A 23992-nucleotide genomic window follows, 5' to 3' on the forward strand; every position below is an offset into this window, starting at 1 on the left:
TAACTCTATAATCTGCAGTCTAATAATATTTGTGGGACTCAGTGAGTAAATCCACATAATGTTACAAAAGGGTGCCCTCCAGTGACCTAAAGACAAATGCAGTGTACAGTCTAGCTGAGTGTAACATCTGGATGAACTCTGTTTAGCCTGATAATCAGTATTAATGCAGGCAAAGACAACAGTCTGATGCAGCCCTGAGGTGACTGTTAGCAGTGAGAGATATTCAGCCTGATCCTAGAAAGTATGTAACAGTGAATAATAATGTAAGCAGCAGCAGAGTACACTCTTCACAGCTAGATGCAGACCCAGCTGCTCCTCAGGGCTCAAAGGGAGAAAAGACATGAGAGTAGAGAGGAGAGTGAAGAGCTTCAACCCAGCTGCAGAGGACAGAAATATCTGACAGAGCAATATATTTATAAATCAATGTTCTCCTTCAGCGATTATATACCATAAGAGGGTACTGGAAGAAGGTTCCTGTGTTTTGTCTCCTCACTACAGCCGAGTCAGAACCCGGCTGATGAGTTTTCCATGTGCGAAGCTCTGCTAACAGCTGATGACAGGACGGCTTAATCTTCCCCTTCAAAAAATGTTCCAGACTGTGTTTGCAGAGAAAATATGTCATCACACAGACAGAAAAGACATCTGCAAAGTGGTACTCATCTGAAACTTTGGAGGGATGTTGCGTCTTGGAAACACTAGCAGGCCTGAGGATGGTGACATCATTATCTCCCATTGAGCACTTTTCATTTGTTCCATTTCCTGTTTGGTCTCTGATTGCTATTGCTGATATAGTAAATACAAGTCAGGGTCCTGATAGGTTCACACAGCCTGCTATACATTTCTCAAAGTTGGAAACACATGTCCACATATTGGAGGAGGTCATGTGACCTGACGGCACATATATCAGATTAAAAAGAAATTTATCATGTCTGGAATTATTCAGACCCATTAATCAACAACAAACCAAACCCACCAGCATATATACTGGAAATGAACCACCGATCAGCCACAACATTAAAATCACCTGCCTAACATTGTGTAGGTCCCCCTCGTAAGTTGTGAGATGGGGCCTCCATGGATCGGACTTGTTTTTCCAGCACACCCCACAGATGCTCGATCGGAATGAGATCTGGGGAATTTGGAGGCCAAGGCAACACTTTGAACTCTTTGTCATGTTCCTCAAACCATTCCTGAACATTTTTTGCAGTGTGGCAGAGCGCATTATCCTGCTGAAAGAGGCCACTGCCATCAGGGAATACTGTCACCATGAAAGGGTGGTACTTGGTCTGAAACAATGTTTAGGTAGGTGGTATGTGTCAAAGTAACATCCACATGAATGCCAGCAGGTTTCCCAGCAGAATTTTGCCCAGAGCATCACACTACCTCTGCCGGCTTGCCTTTTTCCCATAGTGCATCCTGGTGCCATCTCTTCCTCAGGTAAATGATGCACACGCACCCAGTCGTCCACATGATGTAAAAGAAAACGTGATTCATCAGACCAGGCCACCTTCCTCCGTTGCTCCATGGTCCAGTTCTGATGCATTGTAGGCACTTTCGGCGGTGGACAGTGGTCAGTGTGTTCTGACACCTGTCTATCATAGCCAGCATTAACTTTTTCAGAAGTCTGTGCTACAGTAGCTCTTCTGTGGGATCGGACCAGATGGGTTAGCCTTCGCTCACCACGCACATCAATGAGCCATGGGTGCCCATGACCCTGTTGCCAGTTCATTGGTTGTCCTTCCTTGAACCACTTTTGGTAGGTACTGACCACTGCATACCAGGAGCACCACGCAAGACCTGCTGTTTCAGACATGCTCTGACCCAGTCATCTAGCCATCATAATTTTATCCCTATCAAAGTCACTCAGATCCTTACGCGTGTCCATTTTTCCTGCTTTCAACACATTAACTTCAAGAACTGACTCTTCATTTGCTGCCTAATATATCCCCCCCTTGACAGGTGCCACTATAATGAGATAATCATTATGTACTTCACCTGGTGGTGGTGGTTATAATGTTGTGGCTGATTGGTGTATTTCTCCATTCTTTCAAATTTTCTCCAAACAATCTCCTCAGTACAGTGATCAACCGCTTATATGGATTAAAAATCTTGGGACAGAATCATTCCAAATGCTGTTTAAATAATTTGCTTATAGTAATCAAATAGTCTGCTTACAGTGTTCATTTTGGGTCTTTTCATACATGAAAACATATGGAAAAAAATGTTTAAACTATGGTAATACTTTTTTTTTTTTTTTTTTACCTTATTACCATTGTACACACATGATATGTATTTAGCGGCTGCGGCACCATTATCAGGTGTTGTGGCGCACCTCTGCAGGGTTGTGCGGAGGTGCGGGGTGTGGGTATAAATCAATTATAATAATTATCCGCTTATAGTAATCAATTTGACCTGGACAGACATGATCACAATAAACAATCTCCTCAGTATTACTGAACATGAAAACTCAGGACTCTCCTGGATAATGTAGCGATCCTACAGGTTTATATTATGACCACCAGTATCAATTATTTCCACTTTGTTTCTGAGAAATCACGTTCTGTCTGTGATTTTGGCGAACGGCTAAGAATATCATCAGCCTTGGCCGCTGTTGCTATCAGAGCATAATGAATTCAAAACACTTTGTCTCTGAAGTTGTAAACAATAGACTTTCTAAATTCACTAATAGGGTGCATGTGACTGAATGTTAAGTTTGGTGATTGGCTGTTTCTTGCTTAAATGCACCTAGGAAGTTGTAGTTAATGTCTACTCTGATTTTTTTATGTGCACAGTATTCAAAACTCAACTTTTTACTAAAGACTCAGATATTTTCTGATGCAGTTGTTCATCTTTTGTATCTTTTGATGGTTTAATCAAGAGATTCATGCCAATTGAAACCGCAGAAGAGCTCAAACTGTGAGTCACTAACATTGTCTATGGGAAAAATTAATGAGATTTTTATTTTCAGACACACTGTTTAAGCCATTCCTTACTATTTCACTCTTCCATTTTTGATATTATAAAGCCCTAAAAAGAGACAAGACCCTCCAAACTCTTCATGTTCAGTATTTTTCTGTTTTTGTTTTGAGTATTGATTCAACAAACCGACTGTTGCTAAGCTATGATTGAACAATGTGGAGATTCAAACTATTTACATTATTAGTAAACTAGCAAAACATAAGTGACTCGTTTCAGTTCATAAAAATTGAAGTGTATCTGTTTTGAGTCCCTTTGTCTCCGCAGCAGCTGGTATGATGGTTATGACGTCAGCGTTTCATAGAGCAGTGTGTCACCGCTTTAGCAAACTGCTCGCAGTGGACCCGCCCGTCAGCTCCAACACCCGCCTCCTTCAGCAGCTCGTCCACTAGAAACAGAGTGACACGCCTGTCAATCAAAGGTTGCTTTAAATTTAAATGTTTCAATGAACATTATGTAAGTATTCATATTGAAGCCATATGTAAAGAGACTTATGCTGCATTCACTAATATCACAGTTTCTGTAATTATGATCAGCTGTTTTTCCTCCATTCTGTATTCCCATTTTAATATTTTCTTTAAAATATCTCCTCAATGTTAGTGAACATAGAAACACAGGACTCTCCCAGATACTGTCCCAGTCAAGGTATGACCACCAGTTTTAATTATTTTGACTTTGCTTATGAGAAACTGTGTTTTGTCTGCCGTTTTAGCATCATGGACCGCTATAAATACTACAATACCCATGAGCCTCGGCTGCCGTTTCTATGGAGAAGAAGCCAGTCAGAGGATTGATCCAGAGAATTTCAAACATTGTTGAAGTTGTAACAAATGTGGTTGTAAACATAGTTGCTTATTTCAAGTATGAAACTGAACTTAATTTACATTGCAGATTGTTTTCTCAACAGTGTAATCTGTAGTGTCACATGACCGAATTTTAAGATCAGTGATTGAATGTTTTTTGCACAAACGCACCTTGGGAGTCTTAGTTAACTTCTACTGTGGAGTTTTTATGTCCACAGTCTTGTACCTTTGACTTTTAGATGTTTTCTAATGCAGTTTTGGGCTGCAACTAACAATTCGTTTCATCTATAAAATGTGTATATATAGTGAAAAATGGCCGTTACAATTTCCCAGAGTCAAAGGCGATATCTTCTTATGTCTTGTATTGACCAACAGTCCAAAACCCCAAAATATTCAGTTCACTATCATGTATGATGGAGAAAAGCATTAAATCACATTTGAAGAGTTGAAAACAGTAAATGTTTGATTAAAAAATTGCTAAAATGAATATTTGATTTTCAAAATAGTTGCTGGTTGATTAATTAGTTGATTGATTGTTGCAGCTCTGATGCAGTTGTTCATCTTTTCTACTGATGATTTAACTGGTGCTTCATCAGGAGCAAAACCTTTGAGTCAAAGCGGAGCTGTTTTGGAGAAGTGGAGCTACATGGTTAAATGTTTTGGTTCTAGTCGAAAGCATGGATGGAAGTGTTTCCAAGTCTGACTGAGATAGAAAACAACAAATGAGAATCATAATATGATGATTATGGCTGCAACTAATGATGAGTCATTTGTCGATTATGTTCTCAATTAATTGTTTGGTCTACAAAAAGTCAGAAAATGTTGATCGCTGTTTCCCAAAGCTCAAGGTGACGTCCACAAATATCTTGTTTTGTCACCAACCCAAAAGATATTCAGTTTACTGTGATAGAAACCAGAAAATATTCACATTTGACAAGCTGGAATCAGAGAATTTGGACATTTTTCTCTTAAAAAATGACTTAAAACAATTAATTCATTATCAAAATAGTTTCAATACAACTAATTGGTGAATCGACTAATCATTGCAGCTCTAGTGATGATGATGGAATAATATGATTCTTTCCTTTGTCTATTTTTTTAAAATTGGATAGAAGCTATATATGAGTTTTCATCAGGTCTGGATTTAAAATATAAATGTTGTGGAGTCTAAGAGCTACATAACAGGAATAAAATGAAGGAACAGAGAAAAGCAGAACAAAGGTAAAATATGTGGCAACAATACAAAACAACACAATGAAAGTGCGTTATAAAAGACTGACAGGGATCCAGAGGATTAAAACATTATAGGACATTACTGTAAATTAAGTGCCAGATTAAAATGTATCTATGTGCAGATGTTCTTCATACTCTTACCCTCTTTATCAGTCAGTTTCTCTCCGAGCCCGGTGAGCTTAGCTCGCAGCTCAGAGGCGAGGATGAAGCCTTTCTGCTCCTTGTCGGCCATCCTCATGGCCTCCAGGATCTCCTCCTCCGGCGCCTCCTGCTGGAGCTGCCGGTGCATGATGCTCAGGAACGTGGAGAAGTCCAGTTCTCCGGCCCGATCTGAAGGAAGAAACCAACAACTTTACTTTTACTGGACTGGTCCTCATCTGTCCAGAATAATAGATAAGCTCAGACTTTTATTGATGGCTGCAGGAGAAATGAGTTCGCTGGAGAAGTTAGAAGATTCAGTGTGGAAAAAGAAATATAACATCACACAGTGAATGTGAAATAAGTCGTTCAAACAGTAAAGCAATAAAACAGAATGTAAAGACCTGTGCTGTTAGATAAGCTGGTAGCAGTTTAAACATGTTAAATAAACTGTGCAGGTGGAAACTTTGAGCAGTTAATTAAAGCTGATTCATACAGAATTTCCCCTCATTTACTTATATATATATTACACAAAGACATCACAAGAGAAAGTCAAATATCGGTAACCTTTATGTGGACATACAGAAATATTAAAACTGTAATAAAAATAAAATGTATCTATTGCTGCTGTCAACTGAAAGCTTGAACTTTTCAGGAAGGAGAGGAAAAAATGTTTTTTGGATTTATCTTATAAGTTCTAAAAGCCAAAAAGGTTATCTATTTTTTTTTAACCATCAGACAAACATCTGTCAGTAAGTTGAGGTGAAAGTGTAGAAATCACCAAAACATCAGTTAAATTTTACAGGAGAGACAACATGTATGAAATGAAATATGTGAAATCTAAAAGAGAGGATACAGTAAGTGAATTATTATATAATTTATATTTGTACATCTACTTTTACTGATTTTTATTTTTACTTTTGTGAATGTGTGTGTCCTGATGTTCATTTTTTAATTGTTGTATTTCTGTATTTTTAAACTGCTTTAAAATGATTTTATCATGATGATCAATTGCTTTTATGTTGATGTTAAGCACATTGAACTGCATTGTAATGTTAAAAAAAAACAACACACATTGTCAGATATATGCAATTTTTGTCATGTTAGTGTGGCTCAAAGGAGCAGTGGTAGTCTTTGGTTCGACACTTTGGTCCAGAGTGAAATATCTCAACAGCTATTGACATTTTTAACAGACATTCATGGTTCCCGGAGGATGAATCTTAATGATACCGTAAAAATACTGATATGGTTTTTCCACAAAAAAAAGTGAAATTACCATGTTAAAATCCTTAAAATGGCATCTACTCCTTCTCCCTCATTAAAAATGACAGAATATATGAATGTGCCTGAACAAGACGTCTCCCACTTTCAGACTTTCAGTGAGCACAGAGAAATTTTCCAGTTTCAGTAGCTGAATGTGAAAACAAACTCTGCACATATATCTTTCTGCAATGACACTCAAACATCCAACGGTAGCAACAAGAAGAAAAACACACTTGAGTGGAGGGTACTTTAAAGTCTCTGGTGATCCTCCAACTTTTCATCAAGTGCCACCAAAAGGTCAGAATTTCCACTTGTCCAACACAAGATACTTCTAAAATTAATGGCCCAAGATTTCTGTTATATGGGACCTATTATGCTTTTCCTTATTTGAGCCATATATATATATAATGTTATAATGTCGGATGTTCATATTAAACGTGGCCAACGTGTCAAATAATGAGGTAAAAGTAATCCCTGTGAGTGAAAAGCACTGGCTTCAGACTGATCGCTCAGTTTCCAACAGTTTTTTTCTATTTTCAGCCTGAGCCAAATGTTGGCTCATGAACGATTTCTTTATATGGTCATCTGCTCTGCTTTATATGGTGTTTTTCCATTGTTCTGTGGGTAGTCAGACTGAGCCATGACTTGAGTCGAGCTGGCACGCTGTGAGTGTTTTTCCATTACACGTCAGGGCAAAGTAAAATTAGTTGTTTACCTGTTAGGAGGTGTGCTGGTCGTCTGCAGCTCTTCATTAAACGTCATCATCACTGTGGCTGTTTCTGTTTGCATTATTTCTAACAAGCTCTGCTAATTCAGTGAGACACACGTTTAATTTCCTGTAAATTCTTCACAATAAAAGTCTCCTGTTTAGTCATTTAAAAGCTTTTAATATAAAGCTGTAAAGCAGGAAATGTTGTGTTTTCATCAGCAGTAACTTAACACAACTCTGATTCAGGTGCCCCTCGGCAGGTTTCCAGAAAACTGGCCAATCAGAACAGAGTGGGCTCATCGGGAGGGGGGCCTTAAAGAGACAGGAACTAAAACTGCCTGTTAGAGACAGAGGCTGGACTGAGGGGCTGCATAAAGGGTCAGTATAAGATAAATAAGGAGTTTTTTGAACTGTGAATCATGCAAAGCTACCCTAGTGGAGTCCAAAAATAAAAATATAGAGCTGTAAATGAGTATAATAGGTCCCCTTTAACATAGCATGCTAACATGCTAATGTTAACATGTTTGAGTTTCTTACTGCTTTAAAACTGCCTTTAAAACTACAGTTTTTGTTCCTCAGAAATCATGTTTTGTCTGTCATTTTATGACAGCTAAAAAAAAACAAAGCCCCCACAATACTCAGAGTGCGGAAGGAGGAAAGTATTGAGAGATGAACTAACACAATGCTGGTTTTGGTCTTTTTATGGGATTTATTGACAATAGAACAAAAAAGAGAATAGCACCAGCCTTATCCTATCCTAAAATACTCGCTCTTATAGCATGGTAACATGCTAATTGTACACATGTTAATTCTTAATGACTTCAAGGACCAGTGTGGAGGATTTAGTGGCATCTAGTGGTGAGGTTGCAGATTGCAACCAACTGAATACCCCTCCCCTCTCCCTCCCCTTCAAAGCATGTAGGAGAACCTACGGTGGCAACAAAACACGTGAAAAATGCAAAAGCCCCTCTCTAGAGCCAGTGTTTGGTTTGTCTGTTCTGGGCTACTGTAGAAACATGGCGATGCAACATGGCGGCCTCCATGGAAGAGGACCCGCTCCCTATGTAGATATAAAAGGCTCATTCTAAGGTAACGAAAACACAACAATTCTTATTTTCAGGTGATTATATACTCATTATAACATACTTATAAATATTATAATCCATTTCTGCCATTTCCACTAGATGCCACTAAATTCTACACACTGCACCTTTAATGACAAATTTAGAGAACTGTGCAGTTTTGTCAGACGTACACGCTCTGTTGTTGCGTTTCTGCTCTCATTATTATGGACTGATGCTTCTACTGATTATTCTTATCCTGTGATCTTACAATGAGGATGGATGACGAAAGTGTGTGTTCAGACACACTGATGATGATGGAAAACAGCAGAAATAAGATCAGAGGGGAGCTGTGATCTCGATTCGCAGGAGGAAATCATTAAAATGGAGTAAACAGCGCCAGCTGTGTCCCTTATCTCGTGGTCACATTGTGTTTTGTTTGATTACCATTTGCTTTATTTGTAATTCTGCCTCGTTAAGCATCCCTGCAGTGACCCACATGAATCCTTTGTGTCCGTTTATGTCATGCCATGCAAGGTGATGAAATGTGCTGCAATTCATTCAAATGCAGAATGCCTGAATTAACAGGCTGCATTACAATTTACAAAATTTACAATTTCATTTAGCAGGCGCTTTTATCGAAAGCCACATACATCTGAGAGTTGATACAACACAAGCAGGGATCTAGTCAGGAGAGAACGACACGGATAAGTGCCATAAAGCTAAGTTTGAGTCTGATAGGAAGTAGATGCCAACAGGTGGTGCACAGAGACAACGCATAGAGTGAATAGATTTCATTACATGCAATATGTCCATATCAGTCAGATCAATAGACAGAAAATAACCTCAACAATTTTCACAATTGATTAAACATTAAAACTACAATATGAACATTATATTTTTATGTGGAATATGCTTCTGTGACAGAGATATTCCCTTCTCATGTTTTTAAGTGAGCCTCACCCTTCTATCCAATCAGAGAAGGCCAAGTCAGCTCATTCAAACACATTCCCGGGGCTGTATTTATCAAATCATTCCTAACTGGTGAAAAAATCTCAGAGAGATTATTTTTGGTCCTCCTTTTAGGACCAGGAGCATTTTATCAACTTTCTTAACTTAGGAAATCACTTCTTTGCCAAAAAAAGAACAGATAGTTGTAACAGGGAACACGTAGCTTTACAACAGTAATGGATCAAACAGTGTTTGAGGCAGCGTTCAGTTTTTATGCTCTACATATTTGGAACAAACTCTGAGAAAACTGCATGTCTGCTGCAACTCTCAGTTCTTTGAAATCGAGGCTGAAGGCTGTTCTGTTTGTTGCTGCCTTTTATTAAAACCATATTAGAGGGTTAATATCTTACACTGCACTGTAGCTTTTATTCTCCTGTTTTATCTGTCTTATTCTAGTCTAGTTTATTTTTTAATTTCCAATTGAACAGTTTTTAATTGTATTTAAATGTCTTTTTATATTGCCTTGTGTTGCTTTTATATTCTGTCTTGATGCCTTTTATGCTCTATGTAAAGCACTTTGAATTGCCTTGTTGTTGAAATGTGCTTTACAAAGAAACTTTCCTTGTCTTTAACTGTGTTTATACAGATATTACGCATGTGAAAGCGACTAAAACGTTTATGAACACCATCATGTCTCCCTGGTTGAATCAGCTGATGAATCTCAACTTCATTACAGCAGGTCAAATATTTTTTATAAGGTCTCGTATTTTTTTTTGGCTGTTTTAGAGATGAGAAATGCACTGTGAGAACAGCCTAACACTGTGTGATACTACAGAAAAGAAATATTTTAACATAAGTTAACAGGAGTTGCAGTTGAAGAGGAACTGGACAGTTGAGGAAAAGATATCAGAAGATACAGTTGTGACCACATCGCTTAGTTTGCAACATGTAGCTGTGCAATATGTGCAAGATGCTGCAATGTCATGGGAATTGTAAAACAATGTGGTTGAATGAGGCTGATTTCACACAGCTGGGTCACATTACGCCTCCCTACAATTTCAATTTACTTAATAGCCTACATTCATTTTTTAACCCATGTGAGTGGCTTTGTTTACAGTGTGTGGAGGCTGAATGGTGTGTATATATCTATGTAATAGAATCATAGTTTCTGCTTTGTGTCCTAAAACAGAGACGTCACCTTACTGAAAGTAAACAGAGCTTCATAAATGAGTCTTAGGTCCGACTCTGAGGTTGGAGTATTTTTAGTCCTAAATGAACTTGACTCTTTTTCTAATTTCCTGCATTTCTACTCTGTTTTTTAGTTGAAAACGTTCATAAAAACAGGTTGATAGGACACACAACTAGTGACAGGTGTACCTATGTCGTGGCTCAGCAGGTGTCGTTGGACCTCGGAGGGGGTCGGGTTTGACCCGAGGCATCGCATCACTATGATCAGCTCCTGGGCTTCGATCTTTCCCTTCCGCTGACGGTCGTACAGAGAGAAACACTCCTTAAACTCTGTAACAACATGAGATGATCACACACACACACACACACACACACACACACACACACAGCTGATTTGTTTGGCCAACCAACCTTTGTAAAGAAAATTAGACTAAAGAGCAGCAGAGATTTACACATCCAGCCTGTATTAACATGAGATGCTGGATGAAAGAGTCATGAAGGTTCAGAAAGGATTAAACACACACACACACACGCACACACACACACACACACACACACTGGATTAAAGCTTCTTTCTTAATACTTCATTACATACTGTACAGTGTAGTTTTGGCCTGACGAGAGTCTTAAGGGTGAAATGTGACATCGCATTAAATAAAGTATTAACAAAAATAAAGCATCAAGGAAGTTCTAATCCACTTTCTAGATAATCCTTCATGAAATATTTTAAATTAAAGTTAAATGAGTTAAGCACAACTTACACCAGATATGAGAGATTTTTAGCCTCTTTTAGCTCCAAGTTTTTGTTTTGTGGTACATTTACAGTCTGATTCTGTCTCAGTGTTATTAGACAATAATACAGGTGCCTTGTGTTGTCTTTCCTTTTATATGTTTGCAACATCCTCTGTGAATTGCATGTTAATTTCAATTTCCACCAGGTCAGACCAGGACATCTGTTCTGTTGGACCATTTTAGAAAGTATATTATAGTAAAGTATGTTGTTAATCTAGACATATGGGATGTATACAGCTGTAGAATAAACACTGTATATATAAACTTTAGCAGAATAGCTGTTGACGCTGCAGAAACACCCAGGAAGACACTTTCATTGAACTTTTTATACAACTCTCATCATGGAACTATTTTTGAACCATTACAAGGCGTCTTGCTGGGATGTTACATCACACAATGTCTCAATGTTTTCTGGGAAACGAGGATGTCCTGTTAGGTAAACACAAAGCCGAGGAACACAATATCTCTTCCACCCCCTTTCAACTAGAGACAATCATTTCCATTTAGTGTCTCCTCATTAGTCTAAAAACTGTGTTCAGATAGCGAGCCATTGTGTTTAATCACATTAGCGGGTCGTGGAAGCCAGCCAACAGATCACTGCGTGAATCTGCTCAGCTTGAACAGGAACAAGTGCTGCTTTGTGCAGAGGCAGGCACATGGAAAACTCTGCTGTCTGATTAAATACCGACACTGCTGCCACTGGTTGGAAAAATAATGTCATAAAAAAAAAAAACTACTAGATTTGTTTCCTGTGTTGCCATAAACTCTATTATACAAAAACAAATGTATCAGTCATCTGAAAAGTGGCTGTTTTTGTTCCATCCACACACAGCAGTCATGACTAATTCCTGTCTCCGCTGCGATTCGTTGCATTGTCTTGCACCTGAATAATTTGCCTGGATGTGCACACGCTTGGTCCCTCTCCTGTAACTCCTGTCTCCGCCCAGCACTAACGTAAAATGTGTAAGAGTCTTACCATTAATCTGATCCTGCGTCAGGAACTTCGCCTGTGATGAAAAGAGAAAAACAGCACGAGTGAGGGGGAGACGAAGCAGAGAGTAAGTACAGTAGCAGGTGAAATCAGCGTGAAGCGTCAAAGAGGACTCTGTAATTATCTCACCATCGTGGCTGCGGTCTGAACTCTGCTGGCTGTTACTCAGCTCAGGGAAACTGATCCAGGCTGCTGTAAGATGAGGAACGTAATGGAGGTGGATGGAGGATCCTGGCTGGGTGTCTGTTTTTGAGAGGCAGGACAGGCGCAGGACACGTCCCTCCATCTAAAATTTAAGATTCTCCATGCGTCAAACTCATCAACTGATTCTTCTACTTTTATATTTCCTACATTTCCCAGAATGCCAGTTGCAAACCCCCAGAGAATGATGTAAATGACCTTTAGTATGGGCCAGCATTTTGTTGTTTTTTATGTTTATTCATTTCATTTTGTGTTTTCTTAAGGTTGAGGTATTGTTTCTCCTGTTAGTTACAATTTTTCAAGTGTGTCTTAAACCAGCAGTCAGGTGTCCATATGAACAGTGAAAGAGGTTTTCCTCGCTGTAATCATTCCTCCTGTTCATACTGGATATTAAAAGATCCTTCAAATGTGCTTTCAATGGAAGTGATGGAGGCCAAAATCCACAGTGTGTCCACACAGTCATTTAAAAGTTGATGTGAAGCTTATATTCAGCTTCATCAGTCTGAGTTAGTCATATCAAGTGGATATCTGACACATTTACAGTCTTTTTAGCATCAACATTTGTAACTACACTAATAACTAAAAATCAAGAAAAAGTAGTGAAACCCTGCTGCTATCATTTGTTTTTTTATGTAGCCTGTGGAGCGGAAGGAAGTTTCCTCAGGCTGACCAATCAGAACAGAGTGGGCTCATCAGGAGGTGGGTCTTAAAGAGACAGGAGCTAAAACTGCCTGTTTTTAACAGTTTTTAACTGTAAAGTAGAGCCCCAGAATATAAATATAGACCTGAAAATGTGCCGAATATGTGTCCCTTTAACCAAGTCTATTTCTTGGTTAATATAAACTAATTAATATAGACTAAATCCCTGTAATTAATATAAACTACTGTAGCTGATAATGTATAAAATAAACTACTGTAATGGTTTTAGATTAGACTACTGTAGATTAAACTGACTTACATCAGCTTTAATGTGATAAATATATAATTTCACGTGAAAAGATTGAGGTGTATATTTGTGGTTTCCCAAAATTATATATTAATGAGTAAAATGGATGAAACACCAGGAGACACAGACAAGAGTTTTCATTTATTTTACTTGTCTCTTTCAGGGTATCAGTCTGTCTGTAGAAGACGGCTGGAGAATAATCATAAAGATGGCTGAATTTTTAATTTAATAGCTGAATGATGAGTTTTCAAATTTCATTTCATTTTAAGCAGTGACCAGAGACAGGAGCTAAACGGCCTGTTTCAGACAAAGGCTGAACTGAGGGGCTGCATAAAGGACCAGTAGAAGATAAATAAGGAATTTTTGACATAACTCATGCAAAGATATTTCAGAAGAGCCCCAGAATATAAGTATAGAGCTGTAAAAGTTCAGAATATGTCCCCCTAGAGTGACTATTAATACAAGCACAAATACATGTAACACAGCTGGCTTGAATGTTTATGATAAAGTGGATCAATAATTAAGGTTTGAAGTGAAAAGTCACTATCTCTCCATCTGCATCTGCAAAATATTCCCACACCTGGGCCAGAGTTTGTGTACAGGAATGCACATTCTCCTGTCAACTTAATTCTGCTTGTGTGTTTGTATATATTATATATTTATGTGCTTTATTCTGTCTTTTTGGAGCACCTTTGGAAGGCTAACTGACAAATAGCGAGTCCTCCCTTTTAGTAAGATCCTGAAACCCTCTACCCGTTTCTACATTCTGGTCTATTTTCCGCTCCTGTGGGTGTCGAAACGCCTCTCTGATGGATTTCTTGACGTGTGCTGAAGTGTCGGGAGTAAAATAATCAAAAAACACCACACGGCTGAATTAGATAAAGCTTTATGTTCTGCTTGGGGGATGTTTTTCCTTCCAAAATGTGAATGACTCAGCTGTAATTCGCCACACGCCTCCTCAAAAAAAAAGAAGTATTAACCATTAAGAGCTCAACAGGCAAATAGAGCAAACACAAATATGTGATGCTGAGAGGAACCGCAGAGGAAATAAAATACGAGCGAACATTACACTGGGATTCATTTAATTTTAATTAGTTGCATTTTATTCAGAACACTGATGCATTGTGGGCATGCAGTGGGACTACTGAAGGTTGAATAAAAACCAGAAACATTAATAAGTAAATTGAACCTGCAGTATTGATGCAGTATTAATGACGCTTGTTGTGATGCAAGTAAAAGTCTGCAAGAGGATTTGTTGTTAGAACATTATCAATATTTTATATCTACAGTATTGTTCAACTTGTTTCAACTATGTTGTATATTTTCAGAGATGAGGGTGAACATGTTATGAGCGATGGAGCAGGTCGACCCAAATGCAGAGACTGATTGAGGCTGAAGAAACTTTTTAATTTGAGGTAGTGAAGGCAAAAAACAAAAGCTGGCTGAGCTGAGCTGAATACAGAATGAGACTGAACACCCAGAGCCAGAGGATACAACACAACTGAACTGAAAACTGGGACTAAAATACAGTCTGAATTAATGAGGGAATGGGGACCAAACTGAGAACAAGCAAGGAGCTGATAGGCTGAGAGGAAACACTGAGAGCAGGACAAGGATAATGAGCCTGATGCAGGGCAGGTGTGGAGGGAAAAACAAGCTGGGGTGGAGTCCAGGAATTAATAACTTAGAAAGCTCTGATACAGACTGAAATAAAAACAAAGACACACTAACTAGTAAAGGCAACTAAAATAATTATAATGCCAGAATCTTTTAAAGACACAACAAAACCAGAAGAGAAAAAATAAACTTAATCCGTAAGTTCACATATCCTGATATTAGATCTCTGTCTATTTACTTGAAATGAACAGAACACACTGCACACTGACGGGCATAGTTTAACAAAATATACATGAAATAACTACAGAAGTAACACTTTTCTCACTCGGTCCAGTCTTCACAAAACAGAGAGCCTCTGGAGTCTGAGAGCATCTGGACGACGATTGCAACTAAAGAATATAGAGTCAGACTCTCTAGAGTCTCTAGAGTCAGTGACAGAACATATGAAACATATTTAAACGCACAATATGTAATTTCAGCCGCTAGGGGTCTCAATCAAAACAATAACAAAAGACGGAGTGTGATGACGGTGTGAAGTAGCAAGGGATCATGGGAGTTGTTGTCTTCATTGTTAAATAACCAGCTTCACCGGGATGTTTTTACCCGCAGAGGTCTCCTCCTCTCCAGAACAAACGGACCCGGAGATTACAGGTAAAAAAAACTGAATAAAGCTGTTTCACCTAAAAAATCAGTGTTTCTCCGACAATGTTCAGCGACCACCGGACGTCCAGTACAGGCTGTTAGCCGAGCTGCTGCTAACGTTTGCCTAGTTTATTTCTCTGATAACTTAAGATCCAGACGTCCAATGACTAAAATCCTTCTTCTGGCTAAAAGATATAGTTAAAAACGACCAGAATTTATCATGAAAATGTGGCTTAAAACTGAATAAAAGTCAATCCATAACAGTTTGTGTGGAACAACCACAACACCGATGTATTATCTTGTATGTGTGTAAGTTACTCTTTGGTAGACGCCATTGTAGCGGACAAACACAGCGCCGCCGTATGCATCTTGTGCGTGTTTACTCTTTGGTAGAGGAGGTATGACGCCATTGACATGTGACCTAATGAAACGGTCCGTTACTTTGATTAAATTACAGATTTCTCTGGGTTTGAAAATTGTTATATATATATATATAAACATAGGTCTAGTTGTTTTTAGACATTTTAATGTGAAATAATTACATACTATAGCTTTAAAGTACATTAACGAGAACATGAGAAGAAAAGGTTAAAATCCCCCAAAAATGAATCTTTGTTTTAGGAGATCATTTTCTTGATTATATTGATAATTGTTTGGTCTATAAAAGGTCAGGAAATTAAATAAAATGCGTGTCATGATTTCCCTGAGCACCAGGGGACGTCTACAAATGTCTTGTTTTGTCCGCTCAGCAGTCCAACATTAAAAGATATTCAGTTTATAATGAAATAAAAAAGAGCAAAGGAGCAAATCTTCACATTAGTGAAGCTGGAAACAGAGAATATTTTGTATTTTAGCTTAAAAAATGATTTTCGATTATCAAAATAGTTACTGATGAATTTTCTGTTGCTGTTCTAGTTGCATCAGGTGTGACTGTAAGTTTTTATTCATTTTGTTTATTTTTGATTAATGATAACCTAGTTATTACTTTCTATGTAATCATGTTAACAGTTAACAGTTAACAGTCAATCATAACAGTTTCATCTAAAGTCATTTAGTTTCAGGAGCTGTTTGGGTTCATTAACATTACACTGAATATGCTGTTAGTACTGCTGCTCCCTCCCTTTACTTTTATTTATATAGCACCTTTCAAAACAGTTACAATACACTTCACAAATAATACAGACAATACCCCCCCCCCCCCACCAACACCATAACAGAAGAAATACACACAACAAAAAAGATAAAGTTAATGCAGAAAAGCAAGTTTATAAAAACGATTAATAGCGATTTAAAGTAAGTCAGCGAGGTTGTAAGACAAGTTTCATCAGGAAGACTGTTCCAGAGTTTTGGGTCTCCTTTAGTTTTAAGTCTGGATCTGAGGATTTGTAGCTAAGTTTTGTAGTGAGACCTGAGGTTGTGTGCAGGTAGATAGGGTGGATTTACTTAACCCCCCTTATTAATAGGAAGATCATACAGAGATACATTTCTAACAATATGATACCTGAGAAAGCACTGTGTTCCTGAGGTACAGAGTGACTACGACACTTCACATTTTCCTGGATTCAATTACACTCCCTGGATGATTCTGAGCCGCCATTGTCCCCTTTTCTGCCAATATAACATTTGAAAGTCACTAACAGAGCTGCAGAAATTGATTGTTTATCCCTTAACAACCTTATAGCTGCAGAATCTCTGGTTCCACCTACATCCACTGAGTCGGAGGAGAGCGGCTCTGTTATGTCTGTGCGTTCTGGTGGAGGTGGAGCGTGTAGACGGCTCGAGGCTGCGGGATGTAGATTAGCCCGGGGTGCTTCTTCCTCAGGACGCCGTCGTTCCACAGACAGGCCACCCAGACCGCCACCAGGACCAGAGCTGCAGAGAAACTACAAACCAGAGCTCTGAATTTACTGATCTGCTTCTAATCGTATTTCTGTCATCTGACCATAATTACATTTACACTGTAAAAAATGTCATATTTCTGGTATGTTTATAGAAGTACATGCACGGCTGTATGGATGGTAATGTCTGTTAGTTTGGGTCCAGACTGAAGGGATTGCTGTTAAATTTTACACAGATCGTCATGATTCCCCTCAGGATGAATCCAACTAACTTCAGAGTGAGATACGAGAGGGAACCCAAACATTCCCGGAAGCCATCGATAGCACACGATTAGAGTTTAGTTATAAGATTTGCCGCTAAGTGGTGTCTGCCTACAGTTTAGAGAAACTCAAATTGAGACTGAAAGGGAGAAGATTCACCACCAAGGAAGAAATAAAAGATGAATACAGGAAATGCTTCCAGGAATGGGAGAAGTGCTAGGAAAGGTACTACTGAAAGATTTATGATGACAGTTTTTATTAACAATTCCAGGAATTGCTGCTAAATGCTAGCATGCTAAACTAAGACGTCTACTCTGATGAAACCAGGCTGGTTTCTGTTCTTTCTCACTGTCGGAGAATTCCATCAACACAGGAAGTGACGGATCCAAACTTTAATCCAAAAGGGGAAAAGCTTGATTTCACCTCCTCCAGCCTGACATGTCACCCTACAGGGTTTCTGGGTAATGTAGTTCATGAAGTTAGTTTTCATTGCTATTTAGGGACAGTTTTAACATGAAATTTAAAAAAAAATTAGATGCATTTAAACATTTCACTCTCCTCATGTGTACCTGTAGAGCATGAAGAGGCCGTTGCCGTTGGGAACCATGCATCGCCTCCTCTGGTGCATTACCGTGGCGGTCATGGCGAAGAAGGTGAAGATGAAGAGGATGAAGGTCTGACCCTCAGTGATCAGGTACCTGCCAGAGGAAACAGAGAAGGTCTGTCGCACTGCATTTCTATATTTGTTTATTTTCTCTGTATGAAGTTTTTTTTTTTCTAAATGCTGCTCATGTGTTGTCAACTTAGTGAAGTTTTCTTCATTTGCTTGTTTTGTCTATTTGCATGTGTTTTCTTCAGTTGCAGTTCATTGAGCTCTCAGCACCCTGTAACATTTCCAATTTTGAAATTGGATTTTGAAAGAGGTTTTAATCCCATAAGAATTTGAAACACAAAAAACTGTGACACTGTGTACTGAGGTTAATGAGAGCCAGCAGCTGCCAGAAAGGAGAAAAGTCAGCTTTAAAAATTGAGTTTTTTATGGAAATTACAGTCAGCAGTGATGTGAGGGATACATGGTTTGTATTTAAAGGGCTGAAAAACTTAAAACCACCAGCACGGTTCTTGAATTCTGCTTTCATCCCTAAGTGCCGTCCTCAATGAGTAAAGTAATTAGTCAGCAACACCTGAGAACTACCTGATCAATTATTACTAACGCCTGCCTAATGTGCTGCTGGTGTGTTTGTTCATCACACACTAGTTACAGTTTCAGTTCAGCTGTCACCACTCTGACAACACAAAAGCAAAAGTCAGAGCCAGAAAACAGCTCATTACATACTCGCATATGAACTACATTTCTCTAATTTAGTAAACTAAATGAATCTTAATCCCTTCATCACAGTTACAGTCAGTTTTAAAGCATTTTAAGTTAATAAGAAAGCTACTGTCAGTAGTATAAGATGGATAATCCGCTTTGAGCCGTGCAGTTATGGAGAAAAAAATACATGTGATTATTAACCTCCAGCTTCACTTCTTATGGATGAGAACTCCTGTGTGCTTTTATTTGATGACCTTGTTTGTTTTCCTGTTTTTGCTGCCCGTCGACCCCCCGAGCTCGTCAGATTGTGTTAATTTGTTGATGAAGGGGTCTAATCTCTCTCCGAGGAAGAGAGCGTGTGAGAATGCATACGTCAAGTGGATAATGAAAAATGAGACTCCCGTGTTTCCTCGTCTCCCAGTTTGCCAAAAGCTCTCAAGACAAACTTAATGAGGATTTATGCACCTGCAGCCTGCTAATCTTAACATAATCATCAAAACAAACACAGATTTCCTTCAGTGACTCCGTCTGTTTGTTTAGAAAGACTGTTTGTTTGGTGAGTTTTCTCCTGGTGAGATGTATATGAAAGGTTTCTCTTGCAGGTTTCGAACCAGTTACTGCTCAGTTACTACTGACCAGTAGTAGGCGGCATTGGGGACAAGTAGCATCCACGCGGCCGTCGGCATCTTCTCCTCCTGCTTCCTGTGGCAGAAGCAACCACTGAAGAAGAGGAAGAGCACGAGGAAGAGAGGAACATACCTGGAGAGGAGAGGAGAGAAGGAATGATCACTGCTGATACCTGAGAAAGACAAATGCTTCAAACTGTGCTCTACCTTTCTCTTTCTGGTCAGGCAGCAACTACCACGTCTTGAGGCTGAAGTACCTTAAAGTACCACCGACGGCCGCTAGATGCTCCAACTGACTCTCATTCAAAAAGCCTCAACTTCTCTCTAGAAATAATAAGTCATTCATGTTTCAACAAGTCATTATGGTCTCAATCTCTAAAGTCAGGTCCTCTAGTAAGTGTGCTGGTGGTCATTTTGGAAATTATTGTTCTGTTAATAAGATTTGAAGACTTATAGTAGCTTTGATGTCTGTCATGTGGGTGTTGATTGACAGCTGTGATTGACAGTTGGCTCACCTGCTACTCTCCCCGGCTCCAGGACTCACACTGAGTCGGACTATTGTCACAATATTTCATTAAGTGTGCAGCGCTCCCAGTAAGTTAACGTTAGCTTGGGTCTGAGGTAGCGGGACTATTTGGAAGCTCCTGGTTCCAAACATAAAAGATGGCAATGACCATAAGCTGCAACTCTGGGCTTCAAACCGGGTCCAGTGCAAACCAACAGGTGACGTCATCACACCTTGTCACGTCCATCATTGTATACAGTCTGTGGTTCTTGTCAACAGATGAATCCATGTTGTAGGTGAATGTGAACAAGACATTACTGCAGTGGCGCCTGTATATAAAACTGTAATGTATGTTAAAGATTTTACTGTTTGGATACTTTTGCCGAGAACTTTTTCCAGGCAATCCCATAAAAGTGGTTACATGTTAAAAATATAGTTATCATATTCCAATAAAATACTGGTTATAATCTACAAAAGTTAAATGTTTTCACCTAAATGTGTTCCAGTTATCAGCTGCTCCAACATCTAACACAAAGTTCGAAAAAAACAAAGTAAAAACCACAAGCCCCTGCTTCATGAAATCTATCTGACTTCCATAAATCTCCATTAAATCCTCATGTTTCATTCTGTGCCTACAAAGAACCGACCAGGAACTGCTAAAGACAGAGCGATCTGCCTACATGAGGCCGATGGTGACCTGCCCCCCTCTCTGATCTCTGTTAGCTTGGTGCTAGCATTACGTTTCCTGGCTAAAATTCCACTTTTACAATATCATGTGTTTCACATTTGTATGAAATGATGCATTTCTTCTGATTACAATGACAGAAATCCTGACAGTGGAAATGTCTTCACTTCCAATCTGATAAATAAATCAGCCGCCACATTCATCGGTACATCTGACATTAGATTCATCTGAAACTTTGGGAAAGTGACTGAAGACAACAATGTTTATCTGTATGGTCCCTGCTAAATAAACAAATTAAATTAAAAAATATATTTATATATGTTGATGAGACTGTACTAAACATTATTACTCTGCACTGTCTTCTTACCACATCAGATGACCCAGAGTGTCGGCAAAGTAAAACAGAAGCTCAAACAGGTCGACCTGCAAAATAAAATAACATTCATCACTTTTAAAGACTTCACAGGGTGATTTGTTTCCAAAGTATATTCAACTTAGCTTTTATCTTCCTGTATTGTCATCAGCATCAATGGTTTGTTGTATATTGTTCTTATTTGTTCATATGTCGTCACAGAAGGTTCACTTATTGAAATTACTGTGAATTAATTGTAATGTGATTGTGCTTGTGGATGTAGAGGGAAAATAATAAGGATAATATCAAGACAAATTAAGCAAACCTGCTTTCAATAATCCTTATTATTATGGTTTAAGATCCTTTTTCTAACTAAATTTTGGAGAAAATAAACTCCATATTATATTAGAAATACTTAAAGGTCTCCTCCACTCAGAAATGTGTTTTGCTTTTTGAGCTGCAGAGTTTGATACTAGAAGGCTGTTTTCACATTCATCTGCTCTCTGTACACATTTTTTTTTGCTATTTTTCTGCTGAATTCTGTCTACTTTTTCGCTTTTACTTTTCACTTTCAGAGATATGTTTGCTGCTGCGTGTATATATGTATCTATACATCATTTTTCTTCTAACTTTTTCACTTATTTGTTCCGTTTGTCTCAGTGTGAGTCAGCAGGAAATGTGCTGAAAACAGTTTTAAACAGTCAGACTCACAGCTGCTAAAAGATAAAAATGAAATGAAACAAAGCTGCAACAAATGAATATTATCATTATTGATTCATCTTGAAAAATCACTTAAATAATTAACTGATTATCAAACTATTTGGTGATTAATTTTCTTTCATTGCAGCTCTAAAATAAAAAAAATATAAAGATACTCAAAGTGCTGATGGGGATCATGTGATTATTGCTGGACCGACTCACATCTCTGGTGCTTGAAATTCACTGGTGTATGTATATAAATGTCTGTATTTACTGACAGTTGACTTTTACATTTTTAATGATGTACTTCATCTGTTACACCCTCCCATTCACTGGAATGAGAAAGTATGTCCAAACTTTTGACTGGTGCTGTAAACAGTAAAAACATTTATGTTTGTGATTAGAAAGAGAAAGAAGCTCTATTCTGCTCTCTGTGATCACCTATACTGTGTTTTAATGCAACTGAATTCACCATACAGTTGTTCTTTTCTGCTTCCGTTGTCAGATAACAGAAGTGTGAACACAGTTCACAGTTCTGCAGATAAAATCAGTATTTTATGCTCAGGACATCATCTGACAAAATGAAGAAAAATCCAGATTAATGACAGCAGCTGTGCTGTGAGATCGACTGTATTAACATTAAAATGAGTGATCACAGAGAGTCAGAGGCACAAAGGGTTGTTATATTCATATAAGTACAACCACAAAACATCTGTTATCTAAACCAGCTGCAAACATGGATTCAATATGTTGTAAAACAAGGAAATATCTCAACTAAAAAAGATATTACACCCTATAAAAATATTTTATGTGTTGCTATTTAGGTCAGATATCTTTATTATGCAGCTGACATGCAGCCAGGAGGAAATGACTGTATTCATATAAGTCTTGTCATGGTCTTTATCTTTATGACCCGCAGAAGTGCGATCAAAGTTTGATTTGTGTCTGCCAGAGTTGTTGATTGCAAAGCTACATGTGTAACAGGACATCGCTGTCTGTAGGGACAGCACGTGTTCTCCTCCTTTATTTATTTATGTATTTATTGGTCTTTCAATAAAGTTATTCCCAGTGAATATCTCTGCTTGATCTCCATATCCTGCAGCTCCTAACAGGTTAGGACTCCTCTGGGGCTCCTCAATATTTACTGAGATGAGAGTAATAAAATGCTTTTACTCCTAGTCCTAAAAGTAGGATCAAAAATGCATCTCTGAGAATTTTTGGCCATTTAGGAGCGATTTCCTGCTCTGAGACGTTGGGTAAATACGAGCTTTGAGCTACATTAGAAATGCGTCCGCTAAAGAGCAGCAAACACATCTCATGTCTGACGCAGCTCCTACCACGGAGGAGGGTTTCAGGTTCCTCATGACCGGATTCTCTCTGACAGGGAGATGTAGCTGGTAGCCAATCAGCAGGAGGCGTCGTGTGATGGAGTCAGCCACCAGGTGGAGGCTGGTTCCCATGACGACAGCAATGATGCCCAGGTGGATGGCCGGGCAGGGCAGCGTCCTGGGGCTGCGTTCAAGCAGCTGATGGCGAGACAACAGATGTTTGAGTTTGTTCTGAGGGACTGTAGAGTTTATGAGTTTATGAACGACGTGTTGCGTCTCTGTTACCTTGAGCAGTATGAGCGGCATGCTGATGTTGTACAGGAGATGAAGGTATTCTGCAGCATCAGGACGGTTCAGAGGAAACCAGTCTGCCGGGAGGATGAGCTGCAAAAAGATTTACCCAACAGGGACAGAATTTAATAAGATAGAAAGATAAATGTAAAATTGCTTCACTTTTATTCATAAACTTGAGAATAAAAACTATTTATTAAGGTAATTTTGAGTGTAAAATGCAGTTAATGTCAGAGAGCTGCAGAGGTTTGTTAAATTGAAAATAAAACTAATGCAGATTTATTCTTGTTTATCTAATAAATATTTATTTAAATAAAGTTTTTACCTTTATTTTTCACTTAAGTCCAAGATTTTACCTTCAGCAGTTTGATAAATACAGGTCCAGGATTGTCAGAGATCAATCTTTGAAGGACATTTTAACCCAGAAAGAAAGTTTAAGAGACTTTATAAATGTGCTGCTATAAGGATAAAGCAGAACCTAATGAAAAATCTAAAACATGTAGAGGAGTAAAATCTGAATTTAAAATCATGAAGTGCTCAAATGAAAGGTTATTTAGCTTGAATTTAATAAAAACTAAAAA

General features: G+C 38.5%; 2 protein-coding genes across 2 annotated transcripts; both read right to left on the bottom strand.

The window, feature by feature from the left end:
* Positions 1-1894: 1894 nt before the first annotated feature.
* Positions 1895-12826, bottom strand: calml4b (calmodulin-like 4b). The gene is made up of 5 exons (XM_067590704.1): positions 12235-12826; positions 12091-12121; positions 10512-10652; positions 5154-5342; positions 1895-3364 (listed from the first exon to the last, which is right to left on the bottom strand). Exons 1-5 carry the CDS (start codon positions 12235-12237, stop codon positions 3267-3269), a joined length of 462 nt encoding a protein of 153 aa, XP_067446805.1. The 5' UTR covers positions 12238-12826; the 3' UTR covers positions 1895-3266.
* A 3352-nt stretch (positions 12827-16178) lies between these two features.
* On the bottom strand, positions 16179-23611 carry cln6b (CLN6 transmembrane ER protein b). The gene is made up of 6 exons (XM_067590705.1): positions 23406-23611; positions 23130-23318; positions 21109-21164; positions 19562-19684; positions 18180-18308; positions 16179-17394 (listed from the first exon to the last, which is right to left on the bottom strand). The coding sequence occupies exons 1-6, from the start codon at positions 23424-23426 to the stop codon at positions 17247-17249; spliced, it is 666 nt and encodes a 221-aa protein (XP_067446806.1). The 5' UTR covers positions 23427-23611; the 3' UTR covers positions 16179-17246.
* Positions 23612-23992: the final 381 nt, after the last annotated feature.

The sequence above is a fragment of the Thunnus thynnus genome, chromosome 5 (genome assembly GCF_963924715.1).
Source record: "Thunnus thynnus chromosome 5, fThuThy2.1, whole genome shotgun sequence".
Lineage (NCBI taxonomy): Eukaryota > Metazoa > Chordata > Actinopteri > Scombriformes > Scombridae > Thunnus > Thunnus thynnus.

Bases quoted from the DNA above. Each gene is read 5' to 3' on its own strand.
- calml4b (XM_067590704.1), bottom strand. The intron at 10,653-12,090 runs GTAAGACTCTTA...ATGTTGTTACAG, and splicing joins GACGCAGGATCAGATTAATG to AGTTTAAGGAGTGTTTCTCT. The intron at 3,365-5,153 runs GTAAGAGTATGA...CTCTGTTTCTAG, and splicing joins GAAACTGACTGATAAAGAGG to TGGACGAGCTGCTGAAGGAG.
- cln6b (XM_067590705.1), bottom strand. From the start codon at position 23,426: ATGCCGCTCATACTGCTCAAG. The intron at 23,319-23,405 runs GTAACAGAGACG...TCTCGCCATCAG, and splicing joins TGCCGCTCATACTGCTCAAG to CTGCTTGAACGCAGCCCCAG. The intron at 17,395-18,179 runs GTACACATGAGG...TCTGGTTTGTAG, and splicing joins GGCCTCTTCATGCTCTACAG to TTTCTCTGCAGCTCTGGTCC.